Source organism: Lepidochelys olivacea (assembly GCF_965140295.1).
Source record: "Lepidochelys olivacea isolate rLepOli2 genome assembly, chromosome: 2".
Classification (NCBI taxonomy): domain Eukaryota; kingdom Metazoa; phylum Chordata; order Testudines; family Cheloniidae; genus Lepidochelys; species Lepidochelys olivacea.
In genome coordinates, this window is record NC_140412.1 from 155826294 (window position 1) to 155851887 (window position 25594).

At 40.2% G+C, this 25594-nt stretch overlaps 1 protein-coding gene across 1 annotated transcript in view; it reads left to right on the forward strand.

The window, feature by feature from the left end:
* The window catches only part of ERP44 (endoplasmic reticulum protein 44), a 131032-nt gene that overhangs the window by 3764 nt on the left and 101674 nt on the right, over positions 1-25594 (forward strand). Inside the window, exon 2 of the mRNA XM_084620990.1 lies at positions 18555-18627. Coding sequence (XP_084477116.1) covers positions 18555-18627 — 73 coding nt within the window. The remainder of the gene's footprint in view (positions 1-18554; positions 18628-25594) is intronic.

The following is a 25594-nucleotide window of genomic DNA, read 5'->3' on the forward strand; positions in this document are numbered from 1 at the left end:
TTATTCCTTAGTTATTAGTGCAGTCTACGTGTATGCAGATTTCATGCAAAGAGCCTTATGCTTCAAAAAATCAGTAAGTAATGAGATCAAGAACTTCCATATATTTTAGCTGCAAATCTCTTCATAAATAGATCATCTACTGCAGCTTTTCATGCATATGATTAAAAAGTAACTAGATGTGTGTGGGGGAAAAACACAGAACAAAGTTGCAGTGCTTGATATTATCAGGGTAATACCCCAAATTGCACATCAAACTTGGTCCTGTGTTGAAAAAGATCACTACGCTTATCTGTTTGAGCCAGGTCACTCACCATAATGCCTCTTAATAGGCACAGATTATTATAATGTAGGGTGTATCAGTATCCCCATGGAAATAGATTTCTGACTTGTGCCTGCTTAACACTATGTCATGAATATCCACTATTTCCAGGATTACGCACACAACAAACTTTTGGGATTGGCTTTTGTGTTGGTGTATAAGACCCTTTTTATGTATATAGTTTTGATAGCTTCCAAAACGTGCTAGATGCTGCACAGACATGTAGAACATATGATCTCCAAAGGGAAAAGAGACAGGGTAAGTAAGTGGAAATCAATCTGGGACATGATAGATACATGGATTGTTAGTTCTCTTTGCTAAGTATTTGTTATAAAAACTTAATTTGAGGTCTTTGAGGGGCCACTCCAGGTGAAGGGGGGGGTAGGGAATACAGGATTAAGAGAGGCAAATCGATAAAAGTAAGAAGAAACTGACCAAATAAAAAAATTGTTATTTAAAATAGCTGGCAACTTTTTTAAAAAGTATTTCTTTCCTGTGGTTTGCTTTTTTTCTTTTTTTTAAGTTGCTGATTCTTAAAGCTCAGCTCATTTTCTCAGTAGCAAATGGCTTTCATTTTTAGATGGATATCATGTAATGTCACTTGTTCATTGTATGGCTTGATGTCACTAACTGTACACACAATCTTGCTTTATGCCTGTGCACTCCTCCCTCTAAGTTAATACAAGTTACTAATATCAGATATTATTCTTTGCTGACTTTGGCCTTATACTCCAAATTTTAAGTTCACTTTCTCCAGAGGCTCTTTCAGTGTGCAGCTTACCTACCAAAGCATTTGTAGGTGTTGAGGATAATGGCTTTAAAAATGCGTCAGTCAGTGAACTACCAAAGAGTTTCCAGTTCAGCTTTAAATTGAAACAGATCTTGATTGAGTTTGAAGGTTTTGGCCTCCTTTAGGCCTGGTGTCACAAATCAGTCCGTGGTAGGACATTCCCATTAGGCTCCATGGGGAATGCATGCACATGAGTCCAATAACTCCATCTTCACCACAGCAGATTCTGCAGAGTGTCTTTTTAGACGGTTGGTATTCACTTTCCAGCTGGAGCATACTGACTGTGTTGTCCCGTCTGTGTCCCCAGCGATGCCAACAAATAGCCCATAGTTCGTAGAAGGGGCGAAACAAAAGAAAGGTGAAGAAAAGCCTTTAAGCAGCTCCCTGCAAGGGAGTATCAGTGTCCACTTCAGAGTTCACTGGGCTCCTGTGCAAGCCTCAGTTCTTTTTTCCTTCAACTCAGGGGCTCTGCACCCTCGTTCTGTGAGGGCAGGGGCTCTCTAGGCCAGGGGTTTTTGCAACAGATTTTTTGGTGGCCTCAGAGTGCGGCCACCAACTCTTGCTGGTGACCTCACTGACACTTTTTCCTAAAATTATTTTTTTTTCCTAAAGTTGTTAAAGTAATATGCACATATATACATCCAAATCTTTGTAATTTATTTATGTAAGGTTTTGGGTTGTGTTTTTGCAGACTCAGTAATAAAAATCATGCACAATTGTCTCTGTTCTTTTCTGGACCTAACAGAATAGAGACACAAATAAGGTGCTTTGCATGTTCTTGTCTTTTTTTATTATTGTTTCTTTTGCTTTTTTGGTAAAAGTGGTTGTCTGTATAACAATTCTGAAGTAAATTTAAAAATGCTTTGACACAATAGAAGTTCAAATAATAATGAAAAACATCTGGGTGGCTTGGAGGAGGAGTGGGGAGGCACAGCTGCAGGTGGTCCGGGGCTCCTCTGGGCAGATGTGCGGGCTCGGGGCTTCAGCCAGCCTGGAGCTCCTCTGGACGGCGGGGGCAGGGGAGAGTGTGTGCTCTGGGCTTTGGCCAGTCCGGGACTCCTCATCACCCCCTCCATCTGCCTGCCACTCACCTCCTCTCACACACCCCTGCTCGCCTCCTCGCACATACCCACACATTAAAAAGACTCACAGAAAATCCTTTCGATTTAACACCAAGTTCTGTTACTATACCCTGGAAGTGAGAATATATTGAATGATGCATTTCATTTTGTCATAATGACTCAAAACAAACAAGCAGTAAATTGCCTGATGTTAATTTCTCTGGAAGTTTGAATATAACAATGTGAAGTGGTTTTTTGGAACAATTTAGTACAAAGTAGGACTGAGTGGACTTATAGGCTCTAAAGTTTTATATTGTTTTGTTTTTGAGTGTAGTTATGTAACAAAAAATACATTTATAAGTTGCACTTTCATGATAAAGAGATTGCACTACAGTATTTGTATGAAGTGAATTGAAAAATATGTCTTGTTTATCATTTTTACAGTGCAAATATTTGTACTCAAATAATATAAGGTGAGCACTGTACACTTTGTATTCTGTGTTGTAATTGAAATAGATATAGTTGAAAATGTAGACAAACATCAAAAATATTTAATACATTTCCATTTGTATTCTATTGTTTAACACTGCGATTAATCACAATTAATTTTTTTGAGTTAATTGCGTGTGTTAACTGCGATTAATTGACAGCGTAGGTGTAACACGCTGTTTCATATCTCCCTCTTTTTTTGAGGGATGCTACTAGTGAAGAGCTGACTGACCATGAAAGCTAAGAAGCATTCATCTCATTCTAATTTAAAATAGTTACGTGTAAAACTCCCACAGAGGTATGATTTTCCCTGACCGTATTCCCCAGATGAGCCCGCTGAACTTGCAGACTTCAGTTGGTACTGAACTATGTGATGCTCTTTAAAGCCTGCCTGGTGATTCAGCCAGTGGTGATCACTGGACTCTATGCCTTGCTTTAACAGCTGGGAAAACTATATTTAATATTACATCATGTTGGGCCTCTTGACAGCTAAGACGTACACAAAGGGTCGTGGTAATTCTCAGTGAGGGTGAAATCTCAGCCCCGTTGAAGTCAGTAGAAAAACTCCCGTTGATTTCATTAGGACCAGGATTTCATCCATCAAAAGTTTTCTATATGCGCAATCTGAAAAGCTGACTTCATCTCAGGTATTAAATCTGCATAATGAGGGCACTAGAGGACTTAGTGAGTCTCCTGCTCTTCTCCCTTCCCAGGTAGAGGCAGATGTTCTGGGTTATTCATGTGTTCTGTTTTATTGTTTTTCCTTTCTCCTGCCCTCCTCTCTTCACATTAATTTGGCCATAGTGGGAAATGTTGTCAAAGAGGAACGTCTTTTGTCTTTATAACATACTCTGAAAGTGGTCAGAATCTGCATGAGTCAGAAGTCTTCTGGAAGCTTGTTCCATAATTGAATGCTTTGTACTTGTCTCCAGCTCTCTCATTATTTGTCCTGGGTTTTGTTGGGTGTGTTGTCCCAGAGCAGCAAAACTGTCTTGGAGGATTGTAGATGGAGGAGTTGATGAGTCCTGACCCACTCTTAAAAGTTTAAGCAGCAATGAAAGTGAATTAGAACACAGAAGTAATGTGCTTATGGTGACCTGCCTACTGAGGCAGCAGGCTGCCATATTTCACATGATCTGAAGTCTCTCCATTGCTGCCACCTTAAGCCCCAAATACAAGGAGTTCCAGTAATCTGATGTGGAGGTGACGCAAGCATAGATCACTGTGATCAGTTCTGGGAGGAAGAGATGAGACTTCTAGCAAGCTGGAGGTGGAAGAAAGCATTTTTTTTTTTATCACTGGCGCTACCTGGTCTTCTAGGCTAAGTGCAGAGTCAGATATGAACCTGAGTCATTCCACAACTTTGACACATGGGCTGGGAGAGGAGGACTGGGCCAGATGCCCTTGTTAAAGGGGAAGATGGTAACCCAGCCAGTTCTTCAGTGTCTTCTCTTTTTTGCTTAGCCTCACTTTAATCATGCCTGACTTGAGTTTGTGTTTTTGCATCTGTGGAAAAGGAGATATGCCACTGTGTTGTCAAATTGTTGGCGGTTGAGTGCCTGGCATGTTGCTACTTTTCCAAGTGGTCTCATGTAGCTATACAACAGGAAGAGGAATGGATTTCATTCCTTGGGGACTCTGCAGGCAAAGATTTCTAGGGAAGAGGAAATCACTCTCTGGGTACTATTGAAAAGGAATGACTAACCATTATAGTGCTGTGCCATCTACTCCAGCTATGTCATGTAATCAGATCAGCAGTACATCATGGCCAGCTGTGTCAATAGCTGCAGAGAGACTGTGTCTGATTGATATATGCAAATTTGTGATTCTGTAAGGATTGTTTTTTACTTTCTATATTGTACTATTACTGCTCTCAACTTCACATTTAACTGTTTTTTTTTAGTTAACTATTAAAACCCTCTTTCTTAAATCTTGGTGAAAACTGTCTCCACTTTTTTTTTTTTTTTGGCTGATGTCTAAAATGAAATTATCTTAAAACATTTTTATACATAAAGCTTTTTGAGTCAAATCACTTGGGATTTCAGACCAAATGAGTGAAAGACAAATTGGTTGCTTTACAAAGGTAATTAAGACAGTATGTGGTGCACAGGGTAGCAGTAAGGGGTTCTTCCTTACTAATGATCCATTAATTAGTGAAGGCAGCTCAGCAAGTATGTGGGCCTCTTGGGGATTACCTCTGATTGACATTTAAAGCTGGTGTAGTTAAAAACAGTATAATTAAGATGGGATAGGATTTTTTTTTTCATTTCATTTTGGGCTAACAAATGACAGCAATGTTAGTTAAAACCATATAAATATTTAAATATGTAATCCTGTTTAAATTTTAGCTATTGGATATTCTATATTCAAGATGTTAACCTAAAACAATATAGTGATCAATTTATCTTGTAATAACTCTCTCTGGCTGCAGTGTTTAGCAGAAATGAATCCTAACATTCTTAAATTGAGGAGTACTTGTGGCACCTTAGAGACTAACAAATTCTCTAAAGTGCCACAAGTACTTGTCATTCTTTTTCCTGATACAGACTAACACGGCTACCACTCTGAAACCATTCTTAAATTGATAATTCAAAGAACAAGTCCCCAAATACTGAGAAATATGTGAAAATCTCTTCTGGTTTGAAAATCTTAGGTTTTCTGTTCCATTTGTGTGTGTGTGTGTTAACTTTTGTATGGAGCAAGCCTTAGGACTTCATTTAGAAGAGATTTTTGTAATAAACTCTTTCACTTTTCAGTTATTTGTAACTTAATGAAAAATGTCCTTTTAGGCTGTAACTTTGTATGCATAGTCTCATCCCAAAGCCGAATCTTCCTTTGGAAGTCCAAGCTAAATTGCTTCAGGTATACACGGTTATGGAGTACTGTAAACTTATTTATTGTAAACCTAAGTTCATTTTTTCCCCACTTAAGAAAAATTTGGGGGCCTTTTTTATTCCCAAATAACCGAAGTGACCAAACGAGAACTTTGAGGCTTATTGTCCTATCCAAATTTGGATAGGAGGATGTATATTTAATAGGACTGTCAATATTTGCACTAAAAATGATAAACAAAAGAAATAGTATTTTTTCAATTCACCTCATACATGTACTGTAGTGCAATCTCTTTGTTGTGAAAGAGCAACTTACAAATGTAGATTTTTTTTTTGTTACATAACTGCACTCAAAAATAAACCAATGTAAAACTTCAGAGGCTACAAGTCCTACTTCTTGTTAAGCCTACTTCTTGTTCAGCCAATCGCTAAGACAAACAAGTTTGTTTACATTTACAAGAGATAATGCAGCCCTGTTCTTATTTACAGTGTCACCAGAAAGTGAGAACAGGCATTTGCATGGCACTTTTGTAGCTGGCATTGCAAGGCATTTACATGCCAGATATGCTAAACATTTGTATGTCCCTTCATAATGGAGTCTGGTATTTTCTTTGATGCAATCCTGTTTATTTACGAGGAATGTGCAAAGTTCAGCTTCTCCAAATGCAAGAGGAGCCATGGAAAAAAAGAAGCAATTTCTTGGCTTATGGCCCCAATCCTCTTTAGCCAACACCAAACCCAAAAACATGCTCTTGCTTTTCCAGGATCATGCTGTGCTTACAGGCTACTGCTTGGCTTTCTTTTTGCTTCTCAGTGTCTGTCTGTCTCTCCCTCTCCTGTTCAGTTTCTGTGCTCTTCTCCATCTCCCTTGTTCCACCCCCAACATAAATTATACTCTGCAAACCCTTCCGTCTACTCAGTCCAAACTCTGGAAAGGTTCAAAACCTCTTTCTGTCTTAGGTGGGGAGCTTCTGATTAACTCATCCTGATGGTTACATTAATTGATGGGTGCATTCCCACCCAGTCTCAGAGACTGGTCATCCAAGCAGTCACCTGTATATCTCTCAGGATAACAGTATGTAGGTTGTTCAGGAAGATCTGTTACCTATATGTTCAAGATGAACACAAAGAATTTCTGTGGAGCCTGGGGTCTCTCACTAATATTGAAAGTGTTGGGTAAAATTTCTAGCCCATAGTGGATTGGTGAATGGGATCATGGAGGGTAGTCTGTGAAACGTTGTGGTCTATGGCATGTGCCACTAAATCAGATGAGTGTCTGGACTCTAGCCTCAATTGGGTGAGTGTGTTCAGTGAAAGCAGAATTGTGGATTGAGGCCAGTATGCAGGGTTTTCTCTTGGGTGGTGGGGACCTGTCATATAGTGGTAAATTAGATGGAGGGTGGGGATAAAAGGACAGAATAAACTAGAAGTCTTGCTGCTGATCTACACACACACACACACCCCTCTGTGTGAAAATATTGGAGTCTGTATGTCTTTAATCTGCTTGAAAGCAAGGACTACCTAGAACTAAACAAAGATAACACAACTGATCAAATAGCAGCATTTCTGTATCCTTACACTTAACCCTGACTGACAAGTTGTAGGCAGCAGCAGCATTAACAAAACAGGTTTCAGAGTAATAGCCCTGTTAGTCTGTATTCGCAAAAAGAAAAGGAGTACTTGTGGCACCTTAGAGACTAACCAATTTATTTGAGCATGAGCTTTCGTGAGCTACAGCTCACTTGATGAAGTGAGCTGTAGCTCACGAAAGCTCATGCTCAAATAAATTGGTTAGTCTCTAAGGTGCCACAAGTACTCCTTTTCTTTTTATTAACAAAACAATAACATTTCAGTATCAAAGACTGAGGTTGCTTTCTATCCACCTGCATTCTCTAGCAGTTATAGTGTTATCTTCTGCTCCCTTTGGGAAAATGGGATGGGGGGGAGGATGTGCCCCAGTAGTTACGTTACATTCCAGCCCACTAATCTGGTTTAGTTTAGTTTTCTATAATGGCATTCTTCTTAAAGCATTGCTACGTTATGAAGTTCACTGGTAGCCTAAGCTATACTCCTTAACCTGTCCCTGAAGTGAAGCCACCTCTAGGTTAAAACAGAAGTTGTCTGATAGCGCACAGCACTCCTACGCAGTATTGCCCTTTAAAACAAGGTTAATAAATGGGAATGTGTTTGCTCAGTTTTCAAGACGAAATCCACGCTATTAAGTCTGCTGAATAGTATTAGCAAAAAGAAAAGGAGTACTTTTGGCACCTTAGAGACTAACAAATTTATTTGAACATAAGCTTTTGTGAGCTGCAGCTCACTTGCTCAAATAAATTTGTTAGCCTCTAAGGTGCCACAAGTACTCCTTTTCTTTTTGCGAATACAGACTAACATGGCTGCTACTCTGAAACCTGAATAGTATTAGTTTCATAAACAGGGTAAAACAAGACATCTTTTATCTGTGCTGTCCTACATCATTTTATATTTTTTCTCCTGTTTTCACTTCCCAAAGGTGTATTTTTATAAACTACACCACCTCTAGGTGATTTTTGCAATAATTACAGAAATAAAATGAAAAACTGGCAAAAAGCCAAAACATATCAGCCTTACAAAACTTCCCACTCCTGCATAGATCTTGGTTTACATCAAACTTCTCTATCAGCAAAGAAGAATAAATAGGTACACCTGAAGATCAACTGGCAGGTATTTTGAATTAAGGGAAGAGAGTTTGTTCCAAAGCCTAAGATGCTCATGTGGTATGCTTTACCATGAGCCCTTTCTCTTTTTAAATCACAGGAAAATCCAGCTCAAGTTCCTCTGATCACAACTGTAACAGTAGGGCATGGGGAGAGTTGGTCTCAGATCAGAGCAAACACTTTAAACTTAATCCTGAAACCAAAGTGCAAATAAGGGAGTACAGGAACAATGTACTCCTGCAGAGCCAAGCTAAATATTAAGGTATAGCCCCACATGGAGCACACTATAGTAGTCCAGTCTGGAGATGACACAGGCATGGCTTGCAGTGGAAAGGTCTTTGTCTAAAAGAAACTGCCACAGTTTCCTAACCAGATGCAGATAAGTGCCAGGGTGGGGGAAGGGAAATATTTCTGGTCATGACTGCTATGTGATTGTCCAACAGTAGCTATGGTTCCAACAATACCTTCAGATTATGAACATGATTCATAGATATGGGGGGCATCCACCCTCAGCTATGAAGAAGATATTTTCTAATTTATCTTTTAGTATACAGATATGTATGTTAACCTGTGAGAAATTCCTTCCGGTGAGATTATTTTGTCTGAAATATTCATTTTGATCACCTCTCGTCTCCTAGAGGTTAAAATCACTATATCTATTTTTATGTCCTGAGCTAGATTAATGTAATTTTTTCACAAAATATTCATGCTTTGATTCAAATTGATTGCTAAATGCTAAAGCCATTCTCACTCTGTTAACTTTTGAGAAATCCTTGATTTAGCCAAGGGATGGAACCTCTTATGACTAGGGCATCTGACTTTTTTTGTTTCAGATTATAAAATAAATCTTTGGATTAAAGAAAGAATTAGATAGTGTGTTGTGGTAGGAACCTCTGTATTTAAGCTTTCCATTCTAACCCCTGTTTTCAGAAGGCCATCTCTTCAAATCTTTCACTTTTCAGGCTGAAATTTCCCAGGTTTGTCTTTGCCCAAAGGAGAAAATCTCTCTTTTTGTAGTATAAGCAAAATTAGTTCAGCCATTTTGGAGCACAAAGAGTATTTTATATGGAATCTCTTTGTGATCTTCATTAAATAGGTATAGTAGGGTTGGGCATTTGACTGATCAAAAATTGTCAAATATTTTAAAGCAACAGTCTATTAGAACAGTAACAAAAAAAGAGTCAACCTTTATGGTTTCCAGTCGACTTAACCTTAGATATTCATGTCTAATGACAAAAACGTTACTTAACTGAGTTATTTTAACACAGAAAAATGCAAAAAACAATTGAAGTTCTAAAAAATGAAAGAATAATTACCTTTTAGCAATGTTAGACTAATATTTAAATGTGAACATTATTCAAGACTGAAGTAACAAAAGAAAAAAATGAAATTAAATAGAAATAAAACAATCAGAGAGCAAATATTTTTTAAGAGAGTCATTTTTAAATGCACATATACTAGTCAGGCAGCAGACCAATTCTTCAGGGATCTTGCATTTCACTATCTTCTTTTTCTTCATCTGCTTCATCTATATCTTTTTCATTGTCATGATCACATTAATCGGTATCCCCTTCATCTGATGAATACTGAATCAATTCTTCATCTGCCATTTTCTTCTTTAATCTTGAATTTTGATACATGGTCACTACTTTTCAGCAGAGGTGGTCTGAAGTCTATTTCTGGTTTTTGCATGGACGATTCCCCAAACTGACCACTGTCACCTGGAGTAGAGCACCCACAGGGAGTCACATCTTGAAGAACCTCAGTTACTGCACAAGCTGAGTAACCTTCTCTTTACATTTTCTGAATGAACTCAGCTACAGGTTCAAACAGTGAAATGAGTGAGTTTTGCATCCAAAAGACATCATCATCAAAAATGTCAGTTTTCAGAGTAGCAGCCGTGTTAGTCTGTATTCGCAAAAAGAAAAGGAGGACTTGTGGCACCTTAGAGACGAACCAATTTATTAGAGCATAAGCTTTCGTGAGCTACAGCTCACTTCATCGGATGCCAATGTCAGTGCGGATTACTCAGGAGCAAGACTTGGCCACCTTTTCTTCAACAGCAGCTGATTGAAGAGCTAGATAATAGAAGTTGCCCATTGAGTATGACAGGTAATGTGGATGAAATTGAGTGCTGTACTAACTGATTCTGAAAAATAGCTGCTGGTACTTGTTTATTTTTTAAAAACTTGACAATGCTTTTCACTTTTTTCACGTATAATAAAGCTGTCAGATCTTCAATATCAACACTGCAAAGCTGCATCATATGCGCAGCACATCCATAACACAGGTTTCAGAGTAGCAGCCGTGTTAGTCTGTATTCGCAAAAAGAAAAGGAGTGCTAATGGCGCCTTAGAGACTTAGTGAGCACGAGAGCTCATGCTCAAATAAATGGGTTAGTCTCTAAGGTGCCACAAGTACTCCTTTTCTTTATCCATAACACAGAAGCCGTGGATACTCCTTTATCTACTTAGCCCATTCTCCTTGCCAGAGGATGTTGTGATGGTCAAGACTATAACAGGGTTCAAAAAAGAACTAGATAAATTTGTGGAGCATCATGCATCAATGGCTGTTAGCCAAGATGGGCAGGGATGGTGTCCCTAGCCTCTGTTTGCCAGAAGCTGGGAATGGGTGACAAGGAATGGATCACTTGATGATTTTCTGTTCATTCCCTCTGTCTCACCTGGCATTGGCCACTGTCAGAAGACAGGATACTGGGCTACATAGACTTTTGATCTGACCCAGTATGACTGTTCTTGTGTTCTTATAATAGCGATGACTAGTTATTATAGATTTAAAAATCCTGTTAATAAATTTCTTTTCTTGAAAGAGATGGTCATGGCTACCTAATCAAATACTAAAGTGAGAAAGCAAAAATTGAGGCATGGCTTTACTCAGTGCACATATATAATCTCCTTCAGGGAGGGAATGTCAATGGAAAATGACATGCCGTCTTTTCTGTATTCAATTAATTTTTTTCAATTGCATTTTAGAAGGCATTTCAGTAGAACTGACTCTACCTTATTTTTCCAAAGAAAGATATTTTTAAAATATAATAGATAAAAATGTATAGCTGTACTTTGATCTAGCTAAAGAAAAACCTTATGACAGTCTAGTTAAAACGATCAAAACAAAATCCAGAAAACTGAATTAATTAGTTAGGAAATATTTCTAGAAAGGTGGAACCAGATTAGCTCATTGGTTTCTGAAGCAAAGCAAAAGTATAGTATGCTGTAGTAATGGAGGCCATTTAGATAGGGTTTTTTTTTTCCCCATGATTTTCTTCCTGTCACATATGTCATGATAACAATCCAACTCCTTTCCACCTCAATAGGATCACTTGTCATAGCTAGTTCCAGACACTTAAGGATAAGATTTGCTATGATCAGGGGCGGCTCTACCAATTTTGCCGCCCCAAGCAGTCACCACTGAATTGCCAGGCGGAGCTGCCGCCCAAAAGCCACCACGGCAGGAAGAGCGGTGGAGCTGCCACCGAATTGCCACCGTGGGACCCGGACTGCCGCCCCAAGCACCTGCTTGGAAAGCTGGTGCCTGCAGCCGGCCCTGGCTATGATTAGGGGTGCAGAATCAGTACAATCTGGAATTTCATAAATTCAAAGATATTTGAAAGCAGATGCAACTGGAGCACCTGAAAACCTTTGCTAAATGCACCGCAAACCTTATTCTACCCCTATAGGCAGGAAAAGAACTGCTCCATTTTCTGCTCCACTTTACCGAACTAACCACAACAGTGGGGGATTAAAAAAAAAAGAAGGAACCAGATGGGGCTCAGATTTTTTCCAGTTACAGGAACAAAAATCCCATTTTGCCCCTCCAAAAGTCCGCCTACACAAAAGAGAACCTGGAAAGCTCTTTGAAAGAGACTGTCTTCACCCCTACAAAAATTGGTCGCACCAATATGAAAGAAAGTGGAGTCATTTTGGGAAGCTGTCATCTTTAGCTAAAAATTTTTTATATATAAAAAAACCCTACTCATATTTAACATATTGCTCTATTTGCCTAGTGACTCCAGTGCAACTGTTACAGAACAATGTAGCCCAAATAGATATGTCAGCTCTCACAATAATTAGTAAATATAAGGCTAGAACTACCAGGTTCAAATAAAAAAAACAAAATATAAATAATCCAGATTGGTTTGTGTTAGTTGTTGTCCCAAGTTAGTGATTGTAACTACAATAGATAGATTTTTTTTTTTAAGTGGCTGTATTTCTAATGTTTATATTTTTCAAATCAAGTTGTAGCTATAGCTGTTGTACAAAATACAAATAGTAGAAAAAACTTATTTTCTTATTGTTGTAGTTATGAAAAGTTGCAGCTACCACATTTTTTCAGTAAAAACCTTTAAGAAGTGATTGTTCTTGAAGGCTTTATGAACTAATCAGTTCAGAGAGACATCTTTACAGTACAAAAAATAGCAAACAGTATTGTGTTTAATCACCAGATAAGGACTGGCAGTACTCAATAAATCTTAATTATGGGAATGTTCAGGATCACTCTTGGGTGTTTCTGTACCAGTTAAGGGTTAAACTGTCCTCCCTGTCTGATTCAGTGCTACTTTCTCCTGGAATTGCTCACAACTTGTATCCACCTGCAACAGGCTGCAAACCCTTGTGCTTCCTGTTGCCTGCCAGGTTAATGCAAATCTCAAAGCAGCAGAAGATTAGCACTGTGCAGAAAGAGAAATGTACCTGGGGACTGAAAGTCAGGCACAGAATCCTGTGGGGTTAGGGCTTCAGATGATAGCTCCAATATGTCAATCTGGATTAGAAATGGGATAGAGCTGTTTACCAGGCACAAAAATAATTTCCTGGTAGAGAGGAGAGGCAGTTGGTCCTGTGCCTTTAGCAGAAAGAAAGGTAAATGAAAGGTTTAGTGAGACTAAACTAAGCTATTACTGTTAGTCGCCTTTCAGATGCAATGCTAATTGGAAACCATGATGCCCTAGGGAATAATAGATTACCTATATTCTCTAGACAGTTTATACTGGAAATGAAGACCTCTATTTCATGATGTGAATTCCAAAAAAAGAAAGAACCTGAAATACCATAGGTCTAGCCTAGTGCTTGCTTTTTAAGATTGTCTTATTCACACACACATTTAAACCACTTCAGTATTTTTGCAAGGAAGTATTTAAAATAAGAAATATGACAAATGGATTTTGCCTATCCAGGTCTGCCTCTTCTGTTCAGTTAGCAATTAGTGTGTGCAAACACCAATGAATAGAGCAAAATGTGGGGGGAAGAGTCACTTAATAATCAGAGAATAAAGTAAAGTAGTAGTAACATGGAACTAATTAATTTGGACATGCAATGTGGGTATTGAGTAACATTGCTGTCACCTTAGGTTAAAAAAAATGGTGCATAGTTGGGGTTGGAACAGATATTAAACCCTTGTGCTTCAGGGCATAAGTCAAACCCTACATGACAGAGGTAGGGGAATTTCTTTTTTCTGTGGACATTATTCTGTAACTGCCCACTATAGAGTTTCTTGTACCTTGCTCTGAAGCATCTTTGAAGAGATGGGATCCTGGACTAGATGGACCATGGTCTAATCCAGTGTGGCAAGTCCTTTATTAAGATCATCCAACTTTATCTCAAGTCTTTTTCCATTATATTTACCCTAAGGTCCCACCTATACCAGGTACAGCCAAGTCAGCAGATCTGTTCCGATTTGTAGTGTGCATTAAACATGTCCAAGGCTGTAGCCTGTGAAGATGAGCAAAGTACCATTGGTGCTACAGTTTGGTTCAGTGTTGTACCCAGTTCCCTTGACTTGAATGTATTGTAGATGTGCACTAACTTCCCGTTTCTTTTGGCCATGCTTGGCTCGTTCTTCCACTGGAACTTTTAGAGGAGGAAACTGCCATCAAAAGGTACATAGGAACTGTTAATAAGAAGCCCAGGTTACTCCATGTTCTACTTAAGTGTATGTTTATCTCAAGATCAGTCCATTTTTAAGTATCAAATGTACAAAAAGTCTCCTTTTCACAGTGAGAAGTATTCCCCCCTCCCACATTCGTCTATCGCTTAAGAATAGGGAAACAGATCTCACTGAGACTTTCCACCAAAAACCACATTTGAGTTGAAACCAAGTATTAAGTTCAGCTACAAAGGAGAATGTTTTAGAAAGTTATGAGGTTACAAATAGACCCAATGAAACTCTAAGATAGCCCTTGCTTAGTAGTAAATACCATAATAGCCATTTATTTGATAAAGTTCTTGGAGACCATTGAAGGTATATTCCATGAAATTCTGTTGGTGAAAAGGTTTTCGTAATGGATTTGTTGGCTGAGTTGAGTTAGTTTGTTCCTGTTTGATGTTTGACTTTAAAAGCTGCTGTGCGTATTGTACTATTACAAAATTAAGTAAGTGTCAAGGTATCTAAAGGTCTTATAGGTGACTTTTTTATTATTATTTAATCTAAATAAATATTTTTAAATATACTACTTTCTGATTACCTAAATATTTTTGTTCTGGCGCATTTTGTTTAGCAGTATGCTTTTAAAAGCATACCTTCAATGCCTGTTTTTGAACAAGAATGCAATTGACATTCAGAGATGATTTCCTCAAAAGGATCTTGTTTGTTGCCCAAGGGTGGCATTCATAGACTTCACTAGAAGCCAAGATAAAATTTGTCAGAACAGTGTAGCTTCTTAGCAATTTAAATAAGGAAACTGCATCTCCCTTCATGTTGAATATTAATAGTAATTTAAAAAAAAACTTCTTTCATCTCATGGATTATTGGGTCAAAAGGCGATGTTTTCTTGCCTTGGGCAGTTTATATGTTAAAAACCTCTGAACTGAACATAAACGTTGCATATTGATTGGCATAATGTTTCATATAAGAAGATACACTTTTTTTTTTCTTTGTTTTTTTTTTACATTTAGCCTTATCCATCCATTGTGAAGGTTTTGGCATCCTCAGCTGTTTTGTCAATATGTTGATATGTCACAACTTTTTACAAAGATATTGGACGTCATTCTTTTATACTTCTCATGAGAAATGGAATATTTCAGTAGCTTCAGACTAATGGAGCTTTGGGGAAAGGTATACTGTACGCTAGTTTTAACGAAAATGAGAAATGAGTGTCTAAGTGCCACTCTATCTTCACTGCAATGTCTGAAGACTCTGTTTTTTGGGCTTTGTTTCAGTAGTTGTACCAAACCTTGATGCAATAACAGACTTCGAGAAAGCTACCAAACATTTTACTTTTTCTTTAAGGCTCCTCTCTTTGAACAGTTTGCCTCACATGTTTGTATTGGGAAATACTAGTTTATATTTTGTTTCTCTGGATTGGGGTATGGTTTTATCTTGGTCAGTGAACCCTGTACTTGGTTTTCAGTAAAGTACATGCACATCGTGGTAAGATGTATTTTACAAATATAAACATAAACACTTAACGAGTTCCTGCCCCATTTAAAGTAAGCATATATTACTAAACACCATGATAATGTAAAACTAGTATTTTGACTCTGAAACCAGGTTACCACAATAAACATGCAGGTGATAAAATTTGTTTTCAGAATTTGTGACCACTGCTACAGTAACACTATGCTAACGACAGATTTGTGGCTTTAAGAAATTATACCCTTTCAGGTTGATATGTCGGGGGATCTGACATGCTGAAACTGCAATGCAGGTGGAGCGTCACACAGAAGCCTGTCACAAAGGTTCCTCTGCAGACCTGTGTCGTACATCTTAGAAGGTCCCACTTTCTGGAGGTTTTTTCTTAGTTTTTCAGGATTTGGAGAAGATATCTGGATATCATGTTCTTGTCTTAATGGGAAGACCATTAGAGGAGACTAGTCCCAAAACCCAGTAGTCTTCAGGGAAATAATTTCAGACTCTCAGTTTTTTGGGACTTCACAATTCTGCAGTAAGGATAAATCTATTCTGTGGAGGAGACGGAACATTTTCTGGAGCTGGGTTGAGACTGTGGAATCATAGAATATTAGGGTTGAAAGAGACCTCAGGAGGTCATCTAGTCCAGTCCCCTGCTCAGAGCAGGACTAATCCCCCATAGTTGCCCCAGATCCCTAAATGGCCCCCTCAAGGATTGAACTCACAACCCTGGGTTTAGCAGACCAATGCTCAAACCACTAAGGACCATCACAAACCTCCGCCTTCCACTCCAAGTGCAAGGTGCATTTTGTTGACCTTGCTTTCTGTTACGTAAATATATAGCAATGTATATATTTTTAAAAGCCCAAACTGAAATCCTATCAAATTAAGACACTCCAGTACACAGACTTCTCTCCCTGAGATGACAACAAGTGAGACAGGTGTATAGTCATATTGCTTAAAGAACAGCTGGAAGGCCTTCAGATACCATGCTGATGACCATGGTATAAAAACCTATATAGACTAGAATTCCAAGACTTCAACAGTCCATGTATGAGAGAGGTACTGAAAAACAGCTACTGTAGATGCACTGTCTCAGTAATAGACATCTTGCTTTCTATAAGCTTTCCCCTAGATACCATTGTTTTTTAGAAAATCAAAAAGGACCAGGTTGAGTGATACAGATAACGCCTTACTGTTACATGTTACCATGGTTTTCCAAGCTGATTTATATATGCCTAAGTGAACGTTCCAATGTTCCTAACATCTAGGGGAGACCTGTCACTTGAATTATGTTGGTACTGGAATCTAGAAAATCTAAAATCAGTATCATAGATGCTTAATGGGAATTGATAATAAAAGCTAGATAATCCCAGTAAGGGAAAAAGAGAGACTTTGCTTACATCCCTTCACATACCACTTGAAAAGTATACATAGATTTACGGCTGTGAGTCTCATTTATGCTACAATACAATAACTACAAGTACTGTTAACGTGAGCCCAAATAAACTCAATCTCCATCCCAAATGAGGCAATTTTGCTTCTGTTTTTTTCCCTTCTCCACCTTTCCTGAGATTCTTGGTCCACCTCTTCCTTTAAGGCTTTGTCTTAATTGACACAAAGATTTCTCTTTCTCGATCTCTCTTTTAACAATAGTTTATCTCACTGTAATATCCTAACTGGAGATAGGGCAGTTGTATAATTCAGAATGAGGTAACTAGGTGAGGTCAGCAGTCTTATGCTCCTCCTACTACCCCAGGGTTGACCTTGCCTCATTTACATTGTGATAAAAGGACAGTGTCTTGTCTCCACTATGTTTTTACAGTGGGATAGCTAATGAGCATTAGTTATCCTGTGGTTAAATTTCTCCTATTTTATTAGTGAAGATTTATCTGTGGTGTGTCTTGTCTTCTATTCCACCTTCCCTTCTGTGATGGCTGATTTCTGCTTTAGGAATGGCCTATGCAGGAGACCATTCAGCCCCTGTATCTATGCACGAAAAGTGAAATTGATAAGCTAGTGTGGTTTCTTCACATAGCTGCAAGTGAAACTGTCTAGTTCTCATACATTTTCCTTTGGTGCTTTTGCCCCCTCTCTACCTTCCAGATTTCCGTGCACCACAAAGGAATCTTAATCTTTGCAGAGAGGAGAATGGAAGGCAATGTGATACCCAAAACCTCATCTGTTATTGATTATATCTTGTCTGCCTTGAAATGTTTTTTCTACATTTAACTGCTAATCACGCTATTAGACTCTTTTTTAAAACAAATGGTAAGTAAATGTGGATAGAACTTGGTATTGCCATAGTAATTACAATGAGTCCAGATATGTAACTTAATTTTATAATTGAAGCCTCTAACGGTCATGGTGATAGGTTCTGTAAACGTTTAATACAATTGAATGTCATTGCATTCAAGGACTGAAGAGATGTGAGGAACCATAGAAAATGAGGATATGAAAACAAGCTAGTTTAGCTGGGCACAACTGCAATTTAAAAAAACCGAAACAAACAAACAACAAAACCCTCTTAGCTGAAAACTCTTAGATGGTGCTAACACTGTACTCCTAAATCTTTCTCTGTGGAGTAAGACAATTGGATTGCTAATATGTGGCTTTCATTTCACTGCTAGGAGTAAATGGACTGGTCTTCTGTTTTTAAAAATGTAAATTTCTGAATAGAGATTTTTTTTTCTTCAAGGCATAGAAATTACCGGTAATATTTACTGAACATATTTAGAACTGAAAGAAAAGGGAGAAAAATTGAATAGGTTATAACCAGATAATACTTTAACTGCACGAGGGATTTATACATATGTAAATAAAGTTTAATTACAAATTTGTAGTGCCTTTTTCTGAAACTACTTGAATTTTTGCTATGTTATGTATTGTCATTTTTAACCTATGATATTTAAAATCTGTGAGATACGTTATTTCTCAATGTTGAAACATTATAAATGTTAAATATAGATTTAAAACCTGTTTTTTGTTTTTTGTTTTTTTTTACAGGTATCGTGGCTTCTGAATCCAGCAAGAAGTGAAATAACAAGTCTAGATAGTGGCAATATAGATGACATTTTAAGTAAGTACTTTGAAACTTCTTGTCTTTGCATGTGTCTACAACTGTTCTTTACTTGTGTGTAAAACATGGGTTATTGTCAGATTAACTTTTGACCGGTGCTTTGAAAATTGCTATATAAATAGAAGTGTTAAGTATTACACTTTTGTCAGTGTCTTTGCCCAGAATTGGTTCTCTGAACGGAAGGGTTACTTTGAAAATGATCTTGCTGTTGTTTAAATTAGGATCTTAAGAAACTAAGAAAAAACTTGATGTCTGAAATGAATACATTATTAGTGAATGTGGGAAGTGTGACGGGTTCCCCCCAGGGTGCCACCTGGAACTGGGGTACCACTGAGCCCTCTGACCCACCAGCCTGGGCTCCCTCTCACACTGAGCTGCTGTGACAAGCTGCAAAGTACTCCAAGCTTGCACTTTCACCAGCATTCACACAAGTAAGGACACACCCACCTGCAGTTACATGCAGGCTCTCTAACCACCAGCCTAGGACCCCAGAGCAGTACTGTCCTGCCCTGGCCAGTATACGGGTTTAATACCCGGTCCGTCTCTCCCTCAATATGAAGAGGACCATGCATAGCTTGTGGTAAATGAGCTGAGATTTTCCCCAGATACCTTAGTCAAACTCACACTGGTTTGGATTAAAATATAAAATAAGTTTATTATCTATAAAAAGATAGATTTCAAGTGATTATAAGTGATAGCAAACAGATCTAAGCAGATTACCGAGTAAATAAACAAAAACACAAACTGAGTTTAGCATACTAGATAGGTTGGAGATGAATTAGCAAATTCTCACCCTGAGTGATAAACAGGCTGGCAGATTCTTGAGGCACAAGCTGCCTTTGCTTTGCAGCTTGGGTTTCCCAGGTTTTAATACACAGACTAGAAATCCCTTTAGCCTGGGACTATCACATCCCCCAGTTCAGTGTTTGTTCCTCAGGTCTTTCCAGCTGTGGTGTTGTAGGGAGAGTGAGGTACCATCATTATGTTATGTTCCCCTTTTATATCTTCTTCCCACTTTTTGGAAAGCTCTTTTGCTGTGACATGAATCAAACCGTTCCCATTGTGTAGAGCTATCTCTGAGAGGTTTCTATTGTACACAGTTCCTGGGGTAATCCTTTGCTTGTGTGCATTTCCTCAATAAGCCATTAACATTGTTTGACCTTTTTACTATTGTACCGGAAAGGCTGCTTGTGGGTGTGTTCAACCTCACAACATGTTTCACATACATAGCCATACTTCATAGCTTCACATACGACGATAGCACATACAGTCCAACAAGATATTAATGTTTAGCAGATCAAGACTTTTAGAATGATACCTCACAACAATGCATACTTTGTGTAAAACATCTTAATTACATGACCGTGGTGAATAAGGGGGTGCCAGGGTATCACAGGAAGATTTTATATAAGAAAAATCTGTCAATAAAATGTTTGAGAGAGATCATCAAGCAGCTGAAACCTGCAAAAGATCCTAGTAGTCTTTCTTGGATAAATTATGCTTTTATTCTTGTAAGTGATATCCAGACACCACAGTTATTCACCCAATTTGAAATACACAGACAAATTGACAAATCAGTTATTGCTGTCTTATTGTGTTTGCTTTATGCAGTCAGATGATGTTCCTTGCATGAACAGTCTTCATCTAGAATCTAATAAATACCCAGTTTGCCTAGGGGTAAACTTTGACTGTGTTTTGCCTGACTAAATTTTTCTGTACACTTCAAATAGGTAAAGTAAAGTGGCTTTTTAATACCAGACGTTAGAACTGTAAAATAAAAAGGTTGTATGGTACTGCAGGATTGTTTCGTATAGTAACTGTATGATTCTGAATTGGCCAGTCTAGTTTTAAATTTCTTAAGTGGTAATCTGACAATGGAAATGATGGAAGCCCTTTTCCAAGGACATTCATCATTTTTTCCTAATATACATTTTAAATGGTCATTTTCTTAATTTCATCCTATTACCCTTATCAATAAGTACTTCATGATTCTTTGGGCCAGCTTAAATTCCTACATCTTCTGTGAATGTTCTTTAGCCTATTTAACACCACATAGACACAAAGATAATTAGAGAAAATCTTAAATAAGGCCAAACCTCACACTTATCTCTGCAGTATCCTATGGACACTTTGTTCCCCCACCCTCTTCAATTCATACTCCCAGAGGAATTCTGCACCAAAAAATTAAAAATTCTGCCCAAAATATTTTAAAATTCTGCATATTTTATTTGTCAAAAAACAAAATATCATCACATCAGTTTCAATTATTTTGGTGATTTATTTAAATATACCAGTCAATCAATATGTCCGTAACAATACAGAGAACAAAAAAGATTCTCCTAGGAGTAGAGAGTTAAAGAAACACCTATGACAACCCGGTTCCTGTTTCTCTGTTGTGCTTTTGTTGGGTACTTCTTGGGGGAAAGCTCTGCCTCTCCGATCCCAGAAACCCACTCTCCCTGCTACCCTGAGCCCATCTGCAGGGTCCCCCCCCCCCCCCCCAGCCCAGACACCGCAGCCTCCTACCTCCGTCCCAGAGTCCAGCCGCGGGGTGTGTCCCGTCCTCCCCCCTCAGCCCAGACACCCAAACCCCTTACCCCCAGAGAAAGAAACAGCCAGATGTTGGATCCTGGTCATGTATGCAGTTTCCTACACACTGTCTCCTTCCTTCAAGACATGCTGGGAACTGCAGCTGCCCGGAATCCTCCAGCTCCCCTTCCCTCTGGCAGTAACCTGTATTTGCAAGCTGGAGAGCCAGGCTCTGCTCTGTTCAGCCACCCCTAGTGGTGGCCAGCAGCTCTGCAGCACCAATTCTGCAGGGGAAAATGAAATTCTGTGTAGAACATTAATTCTGCACAAATTCTGCATTGCACAGTAGTGCAGAATTCCCCCAAGAGTATATTCAATACCTTGCATTTTATCATTTTTTGTTTTTAGTCTATCAGTCAGTTTCAATCTGAGTCTTCATATCCAAGCCAATTTTAATTAATTTTGAGAGTAAGATTTCAAGAAAACACTATTTAAATGCATTTTTAAAATCCACTTTGTATTCTGTTCATGTAGTAACTCTGACCTGAAGAAGAGCTCTGCGTGGCTTGAAAGGTTGTATCTCTCACCAACGGAAGTTGGTCCAATAAAAGATATTCCCTCATCCACCTTGTCTCATGTAGTAACTTTGGTTTTAGAAAAAATTACAATCTGACTTGTGTCTCAAGGTTTTTTTTCTTGGTAAACTAGTGCTGCTTGTTGTCTATAGTCTCAAGGTTTTTTTTCTTGGTAAACTAGTGCTGCTTGTTGACTATAGTGCTATTGTGCTTAAATAGTTAGTGATTTTTTTCCCCTCAGTATTTGTTCCATTATTTTGCTAGAGGTAAAAATGTAATTTACCAGATGGTAGTTACCAAGGTCACGCTCATTTATTAATTATGAGCCTATTTTTGCAGGCCCTCTCAGAAGCAGAATTATAAGAAGAAATAAAGCAGCAGAGCCCTGCTCACATTCACAGAGTACAGTTTGGCAGATCACTGCAGAAAAGACTAAGCCACAGATGTATGTTGATTTCTCTAGGTGTGCACATATATAACCAAACACAGGAAATGATTCTTCCCCTCAGGAAGAAGGCCAACTGTCCAAATCAGCATTAGGGAATCAAATTATATTATATAATTTTGATTTCAAAATATTAAGGACAGATTATTTTAGGCAGGGTATCAAGTGCTGTGACACTATACCTAGGAGGACATCTACAGAGCCATAGAAAAGTTACAGCTACATCTTGTCACCACCTTCTGCTGTGGGTTGCCATGCCCTAATGTCCAGGTTATAGTTCCTGGCTTCTGCTGCAATTGCCACGCCTCACTACCAACTCCATTCCACCCCTCCCCCTCAACCCCCCCCATAGTAGCTGGCAATGAAGTGATGAGAGGGGCAAGTAGCCAAGATGTGGAAGGAAAAGTAAACAGTAAAGGGGCCTCTTTCCCCACCATTTCTTTCTTTCTAGCTCTCCTACCTCCATATTATAAGTCTAGGAGTTTCCTCAGCATGCACCAGTACAAATTAAATCTGGTGTGACTACTGATGGTGATAGCTCTCTTCCCCAATGGTCAGGGACTTAGCATTTTGAACTGGGGAAGATTTTTAAACCACAGTACTCTCCTTAATATATAGGTCCTAACATAGATGCCAAGTCCAGGCAGGCATCACCTCAGCCCTTTCCTGTGGTCATGAAAAATTTCAGATGGCGTGAGGCCAACTCAACCCCTGTCAACTCCGGTGCAAAAACAAACTGGCACTGGTGCCTTTAGTCCCTCCACATGCATTCACAAGCAGTACTAATGTTGGTGAATAGTATTGCAAGTATGATCCTCTCAACCTAAAACGCCCATGGCCTAAGTGTATCTGTCTGAAAAATATAAGAAGATACAAATCTGTTTTGTGGGACTTTGGTCCTTCAGGTGCAATACAGATGCCCGTTATTTACCAGCTGTCTTAGTGATACAATGGGAAACTATGGAAAACTGAAACAGAGTCATCAGAAATGTCAATTTACAATTCTGGCTCCTCCCAGACACTGTGTAAAGGAATATAGATCATGTGGCAAACTGAAGCAGTCCCTGAAGTACAACAGGAGAAAATACTTCTCTGTTGTTGGGAGCTAGAACAAGTACAGGGTGCTGAGGTGAGGGCTGTAGCTGCCCTCAGTTCCGTCAGAGTGATCTGCATGACTCCCAACTGGCCCTATCTAGAGTTGGGGAGAGACACACATACGATTTGGTGCCAGCTTTTTTCAGTTTGGGAGTGTGCTTGAGCCACTCGCCTCCAGATCATCTCCTTGTGTTCAGGTGCAATACTGCAGGGATTCTAATGCTCCCTTTAGCTGTTCTGGCTCCACAATGATCTGTTGTTTTATGTGGCCCTCCAGCCAGGTCACTGCCCAGTCCATTCCCCTTCTGGGGTTAACAGAAAAGGCCAGAAAATAGGAAACTTCAAGACTGTCTCTCAGCCTCTGTCTGGAACTTGTCTGTCTTCTTCGAGTGATTGTTCACGGCCTTTCCAATTAGGTGTGCGCGTGCCACATGCACGGAAGTCGGAAACTTTTTCCCTTAGCAGCTCCCGTTGGGACGGCAGGGGAGCCCCCTACAGTTGCACCCTCATGGTGGTGTATATATTACCCTGCCGGCCTGACCCCCCCGCCCTTCAGTTCCTCCTTACTGTCCGTAGCGGCGTTGGAATGTTCTCTCTCTTGCTTGCGATCACTTAGCTTTTCATGCATAGTTATCAGTTAGTTATCAGTAGTTAGAAATCTATTGTCGCAGGTGTCTGGAAGCTACTTCCAGCACCAGCCTTGGGCTGTGGGGCATGCCGAAAGCCCAGGGTTTTAAAGCTTGTGCCACGTGCCGCAAGTCTATGCCCAAGAGCGACCCCCACGACTCCTGTCTCCGGTGTCTGGGAGAATCTCGTCAGGCAGAGTGCTGCAAGATCTGCAAGGCCTTTAAGTCGAGCACCAAGAAAGAGATTTTCACCTTAAGCAGTTGCTCATGGAGGCCGTGGTACAGCCTCTGACCGACCGGCACTGGCCCTGGCGTACTCGGTGCGAAGTGCCCTGGCATCCATGCGCGACCCAGCACCGCCCAGGCACCATAAATTATCAGCACCGAGACAGGGCAACAAACTTCGGCACTGGTCAACTTCACCGGCACCGACTAAGCGGCACAAGGAAGGGGAAAGAGGGCGCTCTCCCCAGAGAGCGGCTAAGCCACCTCAAAGACGCTCCCAGCACACAAAAACACATTGCGGGCCTGAGCCAAGACCCGGCACCGTTGACTCCGGTGCCACAGGCTCCCTTGAGTCCAGTACCCATTGAGTTTAGTGCCGACGAAGGGCTGGAGAAGGTCCTTGAACACCCCTCCGCACCCAACACTTTCGAGGCAGCAAAAGATCTCCGTCCAGAGGGAAGCCGGCAATGGTGCACCGCTGTAGGTCACTGTCTCAGCACTGCTTCCGGTCGAGTTCGGTGTCCTATTATTCCCTGGCACCCATGACCCAGTGTGAGGTTACAGCACCGGAGGCGAACCAGCCAGCACCGCCCGCGGCGACTGCACGCCGGTCCCTGACACCATCGGTAGCCTGGCACCGATGTCACCGGCACCGAGTGCAAGACATTGGTCCCAAGACTCCCAGTACTGTTCACGGTCCCAGTCAGCCTGGCACCCTGCGACCACTCACGTTTGGCACCGCCCTGGTCCTGTCAGTCAGCGTCCTCTGGATCCAAGGCCGACTCCGGTCGCTTTCTAGCTATAGTAGACATAGAACAATAGCTAGCAGAGAATCCCAACCATCCTGGCAGCCGCAATGGGCGCCTCTGGGTCAGTGGCCCTTCTGGACCCCTTGGGCTTACCACCAGCAACAGGGCATTTTCTCCAGAGCATCTAGGTCTGGACAATCTAGGCGATGCCATGCCACACAGGCACCCATCAAGGACAAGGGAAGCCACTCTCTGTATGCCACCCCTGGACTCACGAGCAACCAGCACCCCTAGGCCCAATACCCGAGACGGTGCCATGCTCTGCGACACCTCGAGAGGTGCCAGCCCCGCAGGGCGCTGAAGTGACCCAGGCCTATGGGGACACACAGGAGGGTCTAGATGAGGACAACCAACAGCACCTCACTTCCTCCTCTTCCCCAGACAAGGCTGTGGCAGGTACTTCAGGCTCAGGACCATCACCAGTAGACCACAGGGCTCACCAGGAGCTGCTCCTCAGAATCGCCCTCAATATGGGCCTTCAGGTGGAAGAAACAGTCAAGCACGAGGATCCCATGGTGGACATTCTGGCCCCTGAGGGTCCCTCCAGAATCGCGCTCCCTCTCATAAAGATCATATAGTCCGACTACAACACTATTTGGCAGACCCCGGCCTCCGTCATGCCAACGGTTAGGGGGTAGAAAGGAAATATTTCACTCCTTCCAA